This window comes from Sturnus vulgaris, chromosome 4 (genome assembly GCF_052056855.1).
Source record: "Sturnus vulgaris isolate bStuVul1 chromosome 4, bStuVul1.hap1, whole genome shotgun sequence".
NCBI lineage: Eukaryota > Metazoa > Chordata > Aves > Passeriformes > Sturnidae > Sturnus > Sturnus vulgaris.
Genome location: NC_142246.1, coordinates 50,752,835 through 50,769,448, shown reverse-complemented (window position 1 = coordinate 50,769,448; position 16,614 = coordinate 50,752,835). Strand labels below are relative to the sequence as shown.

Sequence of the window (16,614 nt, the reverse complement as noted above, 5' to 3'; positions counted from 1 at the left end):
CATTTCTGCCTACAAATTGAAATCACAGCATAACTGCTTAGAGTGAGTTCATACTACTGCAGTATTTCTAAATGAGTGGAAAGCTTAGTTAGCATCTACACCAGATCTTTCAACATGAGTGAGCACATCAGCCTTGAGAACAAAACTTATAAAAATATTGAGAAAAGCTATTTTTTCACCTATCTAGCTGTGTCTTTGCTTGAACTTGATGTACTAAACTTGTGCTGACTGGATTGTGGAAATTAACTATTTTTGATTTTTACATAAGTTGTTGTCCACTTAAATAAAAGATCCCAACTTAAATCTACTTTTTAATGATAGTTTTAGCAATTGTATACACTTTTACCAAAAACACAATCCTGCAATTAATTCCAAATCAATCTCTTAATGTATTTTCCCTTTACTGTTGTGTAAGTCCGTGTGGAAATTCTTCATGCTATTTCTTCAGCTTGAATATTAAAGGAAAGAAGGTTTGGTAGATAATGCTGAGTAAGAGTTACAGCAGGAGGAGAGTGGCCAGCCTGCATGTTTTATATGACAGCCAGCAGAGTACATGCACATTTCATGCACAGTGATTTGGTGGAAAATTTTTGTCCACTGAAGTTCTTACCATTGTCAGGATGGTGCAGTTCAATACAGCACCTTCATCGCCAAAAATCAGGTAGAAGCTCTCATTTTTTGAGTCCCTTTATTTGCTGAACAGCTTCAAAAAACCCTATTTCAAACATGCTCCATTCAATCGAAAGCTTTGCAGGACAAAGTAGTGGCTGGGTCATCAATTCCTGAGCCTGGAAAGAAGCTGCAAGTCTTTGACCCAAGTGCTCTGGTATCACTACATTTCTTTGTTGTTGGTATTACAGACTGGCTTCCTGCAAACACTCTGAGATGCAGAGTCTCTGAAGTAATAAGGTAATGCAGAAAAGATTGTGTGGTCTTGATCTAGTCTGTGCAGCATAGAGGAACAGCTGTTCCAGTGGAAGTATTTCAAATCTGTCAGATCCAGCTGGGGGGTGGTTTGCCAGGTTAGCTAGTATTGTATCGATACCATCTTGTAATTATGGAGTACTCTCATTGGAACAGCTTAACGGCAAGTTTTCTACTGGATTTTCTGATGTTCAGCCAGCCATCCTGGAGCTACAAGGTACTGAGAATCACTTGGTTGCTGGGCTAAAGGGCTCACTTTCTTGGTACACATTCAGTTTTTATTTCCTCCTAATGCTCAAAATTGAATTTTTAACACATTCACATTTATTCTTTACTGTCGGAAATGACATAGAAATGCAGTACCTCCGTTATTTTCAGAATGCTCTGGGAGATATTTTTTAATGAGAGATGGAAAAGATGTAATTGTCCCAGTTGTATAGCAGTGGCTTAGAGTAATTGGTGGTGGTGAGAGGGAATATCTTTAATAAGATTACTGTTTGCATTCACTATTTTCTGTTAGAAGTTGTTTTGACCAGGGTTCTTTGAAACATGAAACTTCTCACCTAATCAGTATCTTTGGTTCACTGAAAAACACTGAGTTTCTTTGTATCTAACTTTTTTTAACTGGCTAGGCTTTCTGCCTCTGCTTTGCAGTCTGTTTTCTGCTAGTTCTGTATGTTTTTCTGGATGTGAGGTACTGATACCAAGTTTCGATACAAAAAGAACCCTATCCTGTCAGAATATTTCACCTAGAATTAAGAAAACCTGCAGCTCCAAAACTGAGACTTAAACCCTCCCCCTCCAACAAAAAAATCCCAGAAAATCCTGAAGCCATCATCAGACAAGGCTCTTTCCTGTTCCCCTGCAGCCCTCAAGAGCACACTTGCTCTAACAGTAGTATTTCCTGCTTCAATGGCATGATCAGATTTCTGACTAGAGGTAACAATCCCACGCTGTTTATTTCTGCAGTGTTGGCTGCAAAGTTTGCTTCATTTGCCAGTAAGTTAAGGAAATGGGGCAACTGTCCTACTGAAGCCTTGGAGGACTCTACTTGAGCAAGTGACTAGAGGAGTTTGTGCCCTGATCTTTACAAGAGGCCTGCCATAGAGACCAGTGAGAAATAAGGCAGAACATGGACCACCCCAGTGAACCTGGGTACCCTTGGACACCAAAGTCTCTGCTCTACGTTTGGCTTCAAGGCTGAGCTGGATGCTACAATCCACTGTAGCCCTAGAATAGCCTCAGAAACTTGACAAGTTCCGGCCCCTCTCTCAGTACAGTTGCAACAAATGCGTGCTGCTTCTCACCCCAGTGCTTAGCTCTGCCTTGTGCAGCCAATCCCACATCATTTGCTGTAGACTCTGCAGAACACTCTTCCTCTGTCACATACACAGTGTAATAGCACTAGAGGAAAACAAGACACAGCAATCACAGTCATTCTTAATGCTAAATAATTCCAACACTGGGTTTAGAAATAAGCTTTTATTAAGTAGATTGAGTTAGGCACTATTGAATTTGAAGAATGAGTAGAGAAACAGAAGTTCCATAACCAGGACTAATTCTGTTATGCTATTCAGTGGTTAACAGTGTATTATTATTTAATACCCAGAATGCTCACCCTAAAATACATGGTCTTCTTAGTCCCCGTGAGTGTTCAGTTGCTTGATTCTATGTTCTATCAAAAATTCCATTATACAAAGGCAGTCAGCATGGTGCTGGCCAATGAGAAGGTCCACATTTGGCTCTAAAATTTTAGCACAGTTCGAATGCTTAAAATGAAAAAGAAAAAAAATTACCAAGAAGTCAATTTTCTCCCCGTCTCTCCCCTCCCTTTCATTGCTGAGACATATTTTATCTTCTGTCTTTTGTAAGAATGAAATCATGCTTATGCCTATAGATCGTATTAAAAATGCTTGCTATCTTTGGGGGGTTTTTTGGCTTTCCTCCAGTAAAATAAACTCCAAATGAACGTTTTTTCAAACTAGGTGTCAGCTTTCAGTAGCTAGCAGAGATTGATCAGGAGCAGTAGTATCTACTGGCATTCTCACTTTTGTCTATTTGGAAAATGTTAGGTAGCTTTCATTATTAGTTTCCTAGGACATGGTCATGTATGAAAAAAGCACTGAAGCTTATAATTGGGGCAGGGATAAACTGCTGGATGAAATTTGTATAAATGCAGTGTTTCCAACTGTAACAAATACAGTCAACTGATTTATCCAAAATAGAATCCATATGAGCTAAAGCAGATAAAGCTAGTACTTTCTCCAAAGTTATATACAATAAATTGATATAGATTGAGATCAAATACAAAGACCATGCTGGTTTCTGGAGATAATGCTCATAAGTATTTGTCTATCTGCAGAGGAACCTAAATATTACTGAATATGTAATCTTCAGTTTCTTTACATTCCTTTTTATAAGGAAGAATGTTTTAGCAATGGTGAAAGCCTGAGACTGACCTGTCCCCTTTTATCAGCTTTACATCTATGGGTATTTCTCTGTTGCTTTTTACTGTGTGCCTGGGTTTTGGCACATGCCTGGAAGTTCAGAGAAGTGTGTTTATATCAGAATCAATGCACGTGGTGTATGTCACGCTTTAGCTTCCCTGTTTAAAACAAGACAGTGGGCAGGGAACCTGTACTTTAACTGTCTGATCAATAAGTGTCTTGTGTACCTTTCAACATTGTGAACATTACCTTTTTCCTGAATGCATCAGCTCAAAAGCCTCATTAATTTTGTCAAAAGGCAGAGTGTGAGTCACAAATTCATCAACCTTGATCTTTTTGGACATGTATTCAGTCACCAGTTTCGGTACATTATCTACACTCTTCCAGCCTGAAAGAAGGAAAACATGCCTTGTTTTTTCCCTTTTCCACCCATCTCAGAAAATTAAAAACACAGCCCTTACACAGGCACTTGTATGATCAATATGAAAAGGAACAGAGACGAGTGACATGTTTGTCCCTCCCACGGAGGTCTGGCAAAAGCACACATTACCCAAACACACACAAGTGTTAATGAGAAATCTTTCACTAGCTATTCCAGCATTCAACATTAACAGCAGCCTTCACCTAGGAAAGTACACACAAGGCATCTCTAGCAGGCCCCCTACATATCTTTATAACCCAACCCAGTAAGTTTTGTATTGCTTGGACAAAGAGCAGTGTAATAATTCAAAGTCTGAATACTTCCAACTGCAGCAATTACTGAATTCCCCAAAAAACTCAATGTGGTTTTGAGTTGACAGCAGAAAATGTGTATCAACCACTTATTCCCTTTTTGTTTTAAAGGTTTTTATAGCACATTGTAATGTTGGCCTCACAATTTACTTAGTGGTTAAGCAATACAATTATACTGATGTCACTTCCCATCTCCCCAAAGACCAGGTCTTTTCACTAGATCAAACTGAACCAAACCTTCACTTGGTGATAAAGCTGTCTCCCTATCCCACTCCTTTAGTACTGAGTAGCATATAGACATATTCTCCCTTCAAAATATGTTAGATATCACCACTGTGCTAATCTGTACCCTATCTGTAGGAATAGCAGATTTTTAAGAGTCTTTATCTTAAAAGCCAACATAGCATTTATGAATAGCCTGTTAATAGTACATTTCTTGCACAAGCAAAACCAAGAGGGTGTGTTCTTCCCAGCTTTAGCCCAGAGTAAGTTATTTTTATCCCCATAGCAAGAGAGAGTTACCTCCAAACGCGGTCCCTTTCCATGTCCGCCCAGTTACTAGCTGGAATGGCCGTGTGGAGATCTCCTGGCCAGAGGCAGCCACACCGACTATCACACTGACTCCCCAGCCTTTGTGGCAGGCTTCCAGGGCAGCCCTCTTCATGGACAGACAGGACAAAGCAGAGTGTTTATTGCTGAGGTTTATACTGCCTCGACCGGCAGCGCTTCCTTTCCCCCAGTTAATGAAACCACATCAGCATTTAAGGAACAATAAATACACTGAAAATTACATTTTATTTTCCATTGGTTCAGAGTCTCTTATACTCTCAAAGGTTCACTTTGCACTTTTTATATCCTATCTAGCTTTCAAAGAAGTCACTCACAGACCATATTACCAACAATTAGGAATGCTACTGTAATTCATGAAAATCTAGTCTTACATTTAGTAATACTTCTGCATTTCCAAAGATGAAATTAATTACTTGAGAAACTGGGGAAATACTGAGTGATCCCTGAGATTTTATTGTTCATTGCACAATATATTTTATGTAAGTTTTTTTAATTTCAACTGTCAGCACAGAGAAACTCAGGATCTCAAAAAAGTCTGATTAAGGAAAAAACATTTGTAAGTGCCATTTTCAACCCAAGAAGTATCAGCTGCTTTCATTACATAATTAGGATTGAGTGTAAATTGTCCTTTTTAGACATTGCAGTTATCATTACTATTAAAAAAAAAATCAGTGAGTCTGGCATGTTTTGTGTTAAGAAAGCAGCTGATCTTGCTGTTTAGCTGAACTGGTCCCTCCTTGTACATGCTCCTGTTGGTCAACACTCACCATGACTCCAACATTTCCGATGCACTCAAATGAATAGTCCACACCACCATTAGTCATCTCAACCAGAACCTCCTGGATGGGCTTCTTGGAGTCTTGGGGGCTGATGCACTCAGTAGCTCCAAACTCTTTGGCTTTGGCATACTTATCCTTGTTAATGTCAATGCCAATGATCCGGGATGCTCCTGCTATTTTGCAGCCCATAATAACTGCCAGCCCAACTCCTCCCAAACCAAACACTGCACATGTAGAGCCAGGCTCCACCTAGGAATAAGAAAGGAGTCATGAGCAGCAGAAAAAAATTCATCCTTCCACGGGAAAAGGAAATGCAAGCTAAGGAGGTTGTGATAAAGGAAAAAATAGAAGCAAATATATATGGCTATGAGATCTAATAGATAAGGGAAACTATTTACAAATTTACTCCAAAAAGCTCTTTAAGTACTAAGCTTTTTATTTTGCCCAAAGACTCATGCCCACTCACCTACCACCTCTGTCTCACCCTGAGCTTCAGATTATCAGAATGACTTGTAGCAAGATGAACATGAACTGGAAAAGTAATTGATACATAGCTGCTACCAAAAAGCTATGAATACTCCACCTGAATTTCCTCCAAAGGGTTCAGGATTCTTCTAACCTGATCTGGCCTCGTATGAGGAAGTTAGAAATTCTTAGCTAAACTTCATTAGTTGAAGAGGAAGAAGAAACACAGATTTGGTACATCACATTTACAGTCCTAACATAGTCACTAAGCTGTGCCACAAGCCCAGCCTTTACCTTAGCAGTGTTGACAGCAGCCCCATAGCCCGTGGAGATGCCACAGCCCAGCAGGCACACTTTATCCAGAGGTGCTGCAGCATCTATCTTGGCTACAGAGATATCAGCCACCACAGTGTACTCAGAGAAGGTGCTGGTCCCCATGAAGTGGTAAATCTGCTTTCCCTTGCAGGTGAATCTGCTGGTACCATCAGGCATGACTCCTTTCCCTTGAGTAATTCTTGAGGCAAAGACAGGAGAGTGCAGTCAGCGATTTAAGCAGCAAATATTCTCACCAGACAGAATCTACTAAGCAGCACAGAGAGGCAGCTGCTTACTTGCACCTTTATATTTTGACCATTTCAATAAACCTAGGAGTTCACAGAAGGGAAATGCTAAACTCCTAAAACTTCATGCAGTTAATCTTCCTCCAAGGAAAAACTGAAAGAAATGGAGTTTATTCACATGCTGACGTTGTTAGTTAGCAATGCTAACTGCTTGTGCCACAGTACAACACCACTGTCTTGGCCTCTTTCAGTACCCTCCTCTTGAGTAGCACCTGTCAGTTATGTCACTGGGGTGTTTTTTTGAGTTTGGGAGAATTTTTTTCAGAACAGGAGCTGCAAATTTATCTGGGAAGCAGGTGTTAAGGAAAGAAAGAGCTGTCTGTATCATTTTGTACCGCTTGAAAGCATTGGTGTTCACTCCCAAGAGCTAAATTCCCTGAAGTGCTTCCCTTAAGTATGGATTAAATAGGCAGTCAGAACATTTATGTTTTCCATAAAAAAACATGGACACAAGATAGTAGTTTGCACCTTCACATACATGAAAAGAGAGATATAATTTTATTTAAGGGAAGAATAGGAATTTTAAGGAAAGAGTGGAAAAAATTGCTTAAGTGACCCCTGAAACACCTACTTTCCAAGTCATTAAATGATGCATCAACAGATTTATTCTTCAAAGAAAACTTCTGTCAATTACTTTTGCTAACTACAAGTATACTAGCAAGTATACATTGAACAAATACTATAGTTTGTGTCAAAGTCGTACAGACCTTATCTTCTGGCACAGGTTTGTTTTAGGATTCTTACAGAACTTGCACTCTCCACACTGAGGAATGTATAGAGGGATAACAGTGTCCCCTAAGAAAAAAATAATTCTGTGTCTAGTTATCGAGTCAAGCAAGGCATTCTAAAAAAAAAAAATGAAGTTACTTGATTCTCCATGTTTTTCTGTGAGCTTGAGTTCACTTAAAACCTCTATGTACTAAAAACTGTGTATGGTATATGGTAGTATTATAGACTGCTAGATAAACCACTTTAATCTTGGCTGAGCAGACAGCCCATCTGAAATTCATCATCCCAGAACAAGTAGCAATGTTACTGTAAAACAAAACAACAGTGAACAACATGACTGAACACTTTAAGCCTTTTAATTAAACCAACAGATAAAAACTATAATTTGAAAAAATAATAAACCCCCAGCCATCTTCTAACTATACACTGATCTGATTTCAAGTAAAAAAACCGCTATTCTGGGCTCTTTCAAGCTTTAAATCAAGAGCTCATTGAATATATTAATGTTGTGTCTCACAGACCACAGAAATCTACAGAAGCATACACCCCAGAATAAAATACTGTATTAACTCCTGCAATATGGCATTTCATGACCCAATTTGAGAGCTGGCCTTCAAATAAAGTAACACTTTCAAAGAAGGCAGGAAACTTGTAAGGTATTTTCTTACCCTTCTTTACTTTTGTTACGCCTTCCCCAACACTCTCTACAATCCCTGCTCCTTCATGTCCCAGGATCACAGGGAAACATCCTTCAGGATCAGCACCACTCAGAGTATAGGCATCAGTGTGACAGACAGCAGTGGCAACTATCTGTGAAGAAATATATAATCTGAGACACTCTGAAGAACAGAATAGTAGCACAGATCTAAGTAATTCCCCTTTGGCCAGAAATTCAGAACAATTGCTAGGTCAAAGTTTTGGCAGCATTTGGGATATGGGCAACATACTTTCAATTCCTGGAAAGGCAGTTTTTCTTACTTTGAAAAAGCAAAGTCATGACAGTACATTTTTATAATTTCCATCAACCAAAATGTGACACTGAAGGGGGTAAAAGATGACATGTTTTTTTCCCATAGCTAGAAATCAGTGCTCCAAGTCATCTCAAAGTAGTTTAGCATCTCAGATTCGAAGTAAGTTAAGACAGACGTAAAATTACCAGAGAGAACATGCAGAACTCTCAGTACTGCATAAATCCGGCTTAAGTCTTGAGAACCACACAGAAATCCTTTCCACAGAAATAAATTTCACATTATTGTATACTTTTTGGCAGATACAGGCTCCTGATGAAATCAGAAACTTGGGTATAGGGAATCCAAGAGACCAATCCCAGCTCAGTAGCCAGTAACTTACGGCCTCACTGAAGTAAAACCCTGCATGTTACACAGCTGCCACAAATGACAAACTACTGTCCTTCAAACAAGATAAAGATATTCCCAGTTCAGACATTTTGAGGGAACTTAGTCTGTAACAATTGGAACTGATCCTCAAGATTAGCCATTATCCTCAGACCAGACTGTGACGTGAGACTAGTAGAAATTAAAAGTCTTTTTCATAAACAGAAGATCTAAATACTGTCATTTTCTTCTCTGTAAAGCCAGTTGAGATACTAATGAACTAATGATATCTATTCAACATTTCTTCTGTTGGCAAACAAATTATTCATCTTTAATGCTCAGTGTCCTAAAATAGAAAATATATCGATAAGAATTGATGTAATTACCTTGATACGAACTTCATGAGCTTTTGGTGGAGCAACCTCCACCTCCTCAATAGAGAGAGGTTTACCTGCCTCCCAGGCAACAGCAGCCTTGCATTTAATAACCTAAAAGACAAGAACAACAACAACAAAAAAGAGGACATCTGTTGTATGGTTCATTTAAAATAATTCTTGTTCAGCCAAGTGAGAAAATAAAAGCAGTTCTTTTACTGGCTTTTGGAAAGAATCCCAGATCTGAAATTCATAATTTCAACACAAAGGTTTAATTGCCCCACATTTGCCTTTGGGAAGCTAAACAGTAACGAGCAAGCCAAGATCTGAAATCTGTATGTCATTCTCTTACTAAGTAAAAAATATAATAGGCCTGGGAGTGCTTGGGAGACACGCTGCAGTGAAGTGAGCAACATGAATGGAAGGGCTGCATAATAAAAATAGTGGTTTAAAAATCAAAGACTGCCATTCGTTTCAGATATGTTCATTAAACACAGTGTTTGAAGTTGGAAAATTCAGAAAGGAAACTGTGGAGACCCACATCAAGAGTGATTTTCCTGTTCCTTATCAGGACGGTTTCCAAGTAGGATTCTGGCAAGGAGATATGTGTGTGCAGCTGACATGCAGAGCCCCCCAGTGATGCAGAGGGACCAGAGGGACTTTGCTATAGAGCTCTAACACCTCTGCAGTGGCCTCAGGGATCCATGTGAGCAAATCTTCATTCACTGCTCTCAGGGCCATGGCAAATCCTGCTCTGCAACCACACCTAAATATCCTGGGAAGCTTTTCAGTCCCAACGGTGCAGAGCCTGGATGAAAGAGCAGGATTTCTGGATCTGTAAACCCTATTAACAAGTACATACAACAAATGACTGAGAAATCAGCAGGCATTATTGCCATACACTCTAGAGCAGCTTCAGGATAAGCATCTGGATAACCCTCAGAGGTCGATTTCATGAAGATGACAAGGTCTAAGCCATTGCTATTAGAAATATAAATTAACGGAAGAACATGACATTTTGTGTGTTCAAAATAGCTGTGGTGTTCCCAGGAATGCTTGAAAGAAAGAGAATGTAAATTTCCAAGATCAGAAATACAGTCACTCAGTCTTTTTGAAATTTCACTTGCTGGAAGAAATAACAGTGCCAAGACCACCTACTGAGCTTGCCAGGTCTGATTCATCACCTGTGATCAGGAGAAAAAAGGCTAGTCCATGCCTTTCTGTAGTATTTCTGTACAATAAACAATACCAGGCTTTGCCAGAGCCAGTTAAAATTCTTAACTATCAGCTATCCTTAAAATCCTTAACTACAGCTATCACTGTACCTGTAATAGCAGAACTTAAGATACTTACCTTGGCTTAAATTTGGTAAAATAAATACTACAGACTCAAAAAGCTTTGTAACAGAAAACAGGTACCTATTCCAACAGCCAGCAGTGGTCTAAATTAGAAATACCTCTAACAAGAACCATGAAATCTTCTTGTCCTACTTTTTAATACCCGGGCAAATATTACAAAAATGCACAGAATGTGCCATAGTAACTAACTGTGGAATCACAGTGTGAGCAGTCAATCATAATCTCTAAATCTACCAAAGATTTTGCCAGAAAATGTAAATTCAAAGCACAAAGTGCAAGAGGAGCCATCAATCAGTAAATCATTTACTAGTTTTCAATCCATCCCCTTATCTCCCCTCATTAAGTCATCCCTTGTTTTTGCATGGGACACTGCACATTCCTAAAATTTGATTTCTACAAGCTTAGTTAAACACAAAATCAAAGACAGAGAGGAGAAAAAAAGTCTCCTTACAGGATAAATTCTGATAATCTAAAACTTAACAGTACACATCTGGAAGCACATTTTGAAATAGTGATTTCTGATTCAGTTCATACAGCCACAAAGGCCCCTGGACTATTCAGAGTGGGTACCAGGAAAGCTCCGTATTCTTCTGCCCTCTTAATATTTACAGCTTTCCGCTGTTGCTTTGCTGAAAATCTTGAAGCCAACGACTCGAAATAAAAAACAAAATATCAACTTCCAGCAGTTCTTCATTTCCTCTATTACCATGCTAGCAGTGGAGCATGCAGCTGTTGGCTTGCTTGTGGCTATGCACACAATCAGCTATCTCAGTAGGGATGAAACCGAGCTCTGGGCAGTGACAGAAGCTGCTCCAAACCCAGAGCCAGGCTGGAGCAGCTGCAGGGTCCGGCCAGGAGCGGCCACGGAGCCTGCTCGGACCCAAGGCACTGACCGCCTGTGCAGAACCCAGGGAAATATTGGCAGAAGGTCTGGGCTATCGCGCTCTTCCTACAGCAATGCAGCAAACATGCCAGGCAATGGCTTTGTGAGCAGGCAGTGTCTTATTTTACTTCTTCTTTCCAGCCGATTCGGTAGCACCTACCCGAAGCCCACAGGAAACCACGCAACTCAAGGTCTTTGCTTGCTCCTCCACCACTGTGACCCAGGAGAGGCCGAAGCGCAGCCCTCACACCCGCATGAATAATCGAGTACAAGACACGGCGGGGAGAAAACACGTGTTTTCCTTCCCAATCCTGCAAATACTCACATCGGGAGCTTCCCACGCCTAAGCAGCGGCACCGTCTCCGCCGCACGCCTGGAGCGCGGAGACGCTCGGACACCCCCGCGCCCCGTCTCTCGCCAGCGCTGGGGCCGGGGCGGCCACGGTGACCCCGGCCCGCGGTCCTGGCCCCGGGCAGCCTCCAGCCCCCGGCAGCAAGGGCAGGGCAGGGAGGGCTCGCCCTCCTCATCCTGCCCGGTGCGGGACCCTCCGCCCGCCCCCGAGCGACCTTCCCGCCGCGGAACGCAGACACTCACCCCACTCGCCATCACGCACGGCTACAGCTGCAGCGGAAGGGGAGTCCACCTCCTTCTCTCCCGCCTCTCTCCCCGCCTCCCTCTCAGGGGCGGGTGGAGGAACTGGTTCCTTCTTGTTTCGCCTCCCTCCCTCGGAGGGCAGGGGCGCGCTGGGTCAGTTGCAAGGCCGTGTTGCCCTTTTGTTCCGGCAGAGCGCGGTGCGTGCCAAGGTCTCTGTGTTTCCTCAGGGTGCCCGCGGTGTTGCCTTGCGGCGTGGTTGAATTTGTGGCTGAGCCAGCGTCTTCCATCGCGGCCGCTTCAGTCCGGCCGGCTGGTGGGCGTTGCTGTGCCTGTGAGGGAACCGGGCCGCTGTCCTGGCTGGTGGGCTGTTCCTGCCGACACCAGGCTGCCCAGATTCCTTCCCAACTAACGGGACTCCACGGCCTCCTCTGCGCCGCTCCCTGAGGGCCGCAGCAGTGCCTGGATGTGCCTGCCTTCACCAAGCGGGGGAATCCCGCCCTAGCTCCCGGTCTGGGGGTGCTTGGTGCCGCCTGTGTCTCACCTGGACACAGGGGGAAGCTGACCATATCTGCAGAGCATGTCCTTCGTGCCTGAGTCTGTTCTTGGCTGGATAAACTGCAGTGGTGGAGGCTTCACTGGGTGGCAGTGTGAAGCCTTTACTTGAGACGGGGTGAAGGCAGCCCGCTGCCAGGGCAGGTGAAGGGATCTGCAGTAGGATGGAAGTTTTGACTAGGCTTCTTGACATTCCGTCCAGCAGCCTTTGAAGCAAAGGAGCTATTGCTGCAATATGAGATCATTCACTGGCTCATGCTGTTGTTTCATTTTCTGAACAACCTTTTTTTTTCCAGGCCGGGTAGGAAGGGCTTCTCGTGAGGTCTGGAGACATGATTGTGTAAGATGAGGGGAACAGTTCTGCCAGAGCTGTTGGGATTTTCCATGAGAGGTGATGGTGCTCGAGGAATTGCAGGGTAACTAAGTCCCCCTCAGTAAGAAAGGGAATTTTTATTTTCCAGTGACATGCTAACAAAAGTGTAGCAAATACCACAGATAGACAACAGCCCCAGCATGTGGAAAACTGATAACAGGAACATAAGCGACTATGGCATTCAGTAAATAGCATGAAAGTAACATAATATTTAATAACAAAACTAAAATGAGAAACTAAATCTGTAGGCTCATGAAAGCTGACATGGAACTTGAAGGTAATTTGGCCAGTGAGGGTCCTATACAGGTTACATACCTTGTTGTTGAAATCAACTCAGGCGTTGTCCATTTCCTTGCTGAAACTCAGCTCTGCCAACCTCTCCTGCAAATTTCATGTTCTTAGCAACCCCTGGTTTGTCAGTGCTTCCAAAAATCCTCCAAGCATTTTATATTTAGCTAAACTCCACAGATGCTCTGTTTTTTTTAGTATCTTTGAAATTCTAAGCATTGTAAGCACTGATTCTGGTGGACAGAGGGACAGATACATAAATCAGACCTCTTTAACACTCATTGTCCAATTTCAGAGATGAAAGAGGTTGTTTATTTTTTCATCTTTCCTTCCCTTGCAGTTTTGTGATGCTGCCCTCCGTGTTGCTGTGTACTTTTGGAAGCCCCTGGACACCTTGAGTGGTTTAGCAACTTTCTTTTCTCAGCACCATGCAAGCAAATCAAGTTACCACACCATGCTCTTGAATGAACTATCCAGGCTTTGTCACATGTTTCGGGTTTATGTACTGAAGTTCTTTAGGTGAGGACTTCCACTTCTGCTGTGGATTTTACATTGGTTTGGTTTTGGTATTGTTCTATCTGTTACATGTTAATCAGGAACATGAATTTGGATTGGGGAAAGAGGAGGGCTTGGAAGCACTCTGAGCATGTGGGAGGGAGACCAGGCAATCATATTCTTGTTTGGTTGATGTGGTCTGTTTCGTGTGCCAGGTGGGGAGAAAAGTCCAAAACAACTAGGGATCTGTATTACATTGTTTTCCTTTTTTAAAAAACTGTATTATTGTGCCAACCCTGGAGGCATTCGTTTTTTAGTGAGGATTTTTCTCTACCTTAGTTTAACTTTGAAATACAAGAAGATGTGGGGCAAGAAATGACTTGCAAGCTTGGCAGGCAGTGTATGGCTGAATGAAGATGCAAGTGATCTGCCAGGTGCCCATCCTCGGACAGTCTGAGTGCCAGTGGCAGAAGCTGGCTGTGTGCCTCCATCAGAAGGAGGAGCTGGTGCTTTGGCACTGGAACAGCTGGCTGCAGCCTCACACGCTGGTGAACACATTGGCAAGGCACAGGGAGGCTGGAGTAGACTGACAAGTCTACCCAGAGGCAAAAAACCTCAAGTGCATTAATACAGACGTTGCCTGGTTTGTTTTCCCCAAGCAGATATGGTCCTAGATTGACCCACAAGTAATTTTCCTTCTATTAATACTGTAAATTTTCCAAATAAAACCAATCGTTTTGATAGAAATATTTCATTAGAACAACCCTGCTAGAGCTGGGATAACCTGTGCAGTAGTTCCAGCAGTGGATGCTTGAGTGTAACTCTCTTTTTGTGGGGCGTTGCTCTCAAAACCATCCTGTTGAGTTCTGATTTAAGTTTTCTGTATTTTCCTGTGAAGTACTGGAGAGTAATACTTGTGCATAATTAAAAAAAAAAAAAAAAGCTAGAAATTTTTGTCATTCCTCAGGTCAGCATCAATTAATTTTTATAAAGTAGAAATGTAGCTGCTTTAAAAATGGAAGCATTTTAAAAATCAGAATTATTTTAATTTAGAATCACAGAAGCATTTAGGTTGGAAAAGACCTCTGAGATAATTGAGTCCAACCTTTGACTGGACAAATAACCTTAGCTGACCATGGCCCTGAGTGCCACATCCAGTGTTTCATTAAATCTCCAGGGACAGTGACTCCTCCACTACTTCCCTGAGGAATCCATTCCAGTGTTTAATCACTCCTTCTGTGAAGAAATTCCTCCTAATATCCAACCTAAACCTGCCCTGACGCAGCTTGAGGCTGTGTCCAAAAATGCTCAAAACTGGTTGGTATTTCTTTGGATAATTTTTAGGTAATTGCAATGTTTTGTAAACATAAATCTAAATCTAAATATTATCTGGTAATTCAAGAAATGGTTGGTTCCAAAAGAAAAACTTTAGGAATAATTAGGAATAAATCCTAGTATAATTCTAAACTATAGTAGAGTAAAATAACTTTTCAAACAAATCTGATGTACTCAAAATAAGTGTGAAAGTGACCATGACAGTTTTGCAGTAGAGACACATGAAGCTGGGATGCTGAAACATTTTTAATATTTTAGATATGGAAATAAGTAATTTGGGGAGTTTCGCGATTAAATATTCTCAGGTATCTGCATTCACTGAAAACCAAATAAAACACAAAAAGCTGATCTAATATGTGCTGATTTTAATATTTTAATATTAAAATAACTTTGCAAGGGAAATTTGAAAGATGAAAGTGGGGAAAGAGTTGTACTGTCACCTCCTTTTTTACACTTGGGAGCATTTTCTTCTGGTTTGTATAAATGTCTTTGCTTTCAAATGTAATTATTTGGCCAGCTGTGAAACAAGTGATATTTTAGGAATCAAGCAGAATTATCTTGGAATTATCTCTCTCTTATCTTAGAGATAATTATCTCTAATTATCTGCATAAATTTGAAGTCCTGCCCAGTTAGTGACTGTTGCTAAAGGGGCAGGAGGATCTCAGAGGTCCAAGGCAGCATGCCCAGAGAGCAAGGACAGGTGACCACCAGGTGGCCCTGCTGTAGCAGAGAGCTCCTCAGCGCTCAGAAGGGCTTACACAACTTTTCAGGTAGCAAAGTTCAAAAGAACTGGTAAAGTGCAAGTTAGAATTTACTTTAGGCAGAGGTTTTTTATAGTGATCAAACTTTTTTCAATCTAGGTTTAGATTTTTTCCAAAAAGGAATGTTATCTTTTGTCCCAATCCTGCACAGATTTATTTATGTGTTTATATTTGTTAGACAGATACTTGGCAAATTGATTACATTTTTGAGACTTATCACTTGTTATAAAATTAAGACTGAGAAGATGCATGTGCAGTATGGGAGGGAACTTCTTGGAGTTTTCTCAGTAGGGAAGTGCTAGAACTCAATTAATTAACATTTATTGAATTAAATTGGTGTTAACTCATTACCACTCTTATTGGCTTATGTTTAAAAAGTAGTTAAGAGAATTATAGCTTTTATGTCATGGCAGAGTGATATGTGCAGAAGTTACTAAAAATTGGTGGATAGGATGGGATTTATTTACCTGTGACAACTCATTCGTGTGTTCATGATATTCTATGTAATTGCTGATTGTGCTAAGGGGTTTCCAGAAGTTCAAAGGACTGTGGGATGTAATAAGTGTTGCACAAAAGAGGTCAAAATGCATGGTAGTGTTATGGGTCCAATGTTCAGCACTGAAAGAAGAATCCATTTAGCAGAATAACCATGTTGGACTGATAATCCTGTTGTTTGGGGAAGATTTTTTGGAGTTGTACTGTAACATACTGTGGGACTTGGTGCAGAAAATATATTAAAAGTACAGGACCACTTGCCAAATTGAAACCACATCCATGAATGCTGTATGAGTGTTACATAATAAGAAAGTTATCTAGTACTTTATGTAATATGCTTCAGAGCAGAAGCAGCAGGGGTGGTTTCCCTGCTAGGCTTTGCTGGAAGCTGCAGCATTCACCCAGCTGAGACGGGGACAGAAATAAGAGGGCCCAGCTCACTGAGGCAGATGAAGGTGGGAGGCAGCAGCAGAGGAGGTGCAAAGGCCCCATTGCCCACTGCTGA

The 16,614-nt window shown here is 41.4% G+C and overlaps 1 protein-coding gene and 1 long non-coding RNA gene across 2 annotated transcripts; one reads left to right on the top strand and one right to left on the bottom strand.

Moving 5' to 3' along the window:
* Positions 1–2,391: 2,391 nt before the first annotated feature.
* LOC106852558 (alcohol dehydrogenase class-3) lies at positions 2,392–12,446 on the bottom strand. Its single transcript, XM_014875258.2, has 9 exons — positions 11,810–12,446; positions 8,987–9,088; positions 7,935–8,076; positions 7,245–7,332; positions 6,212–6,431; positions 5,441–5,701; positions 4,626–4,761; positions 3,621–3,759; positions 2,392–2,693 (listed from the first exon to the last, which is right to left on the bottom strand). Exons 1-9 carry the CDS (start codon positions 11,819–11,821, stop codon positions 2,669–2,671), a joined length of 1,125 nt encoding a protein of 374 aa, XP_014730744.1. The 5' UTR covers positions 11,822–12,446; the 3' UTR covers positions 2,392–2,668.
* LOC148224026 (uncharacterized) lies at positions 11,909–15,205 on the top strand. The gene is made up of 4 exons (XR_015803318.1): positions 11,909–12,006; positions 12,658–12,777; positions 13,363–13,541; positions 13,857–15,205. It is a non-coding gene; the product is annotated as an uncharacterized LOC148224026 (long non-coding RNA).
* The last annotated feature ends 1,409 nt before the right edge of the window (positions 15,206–16,614 follow it).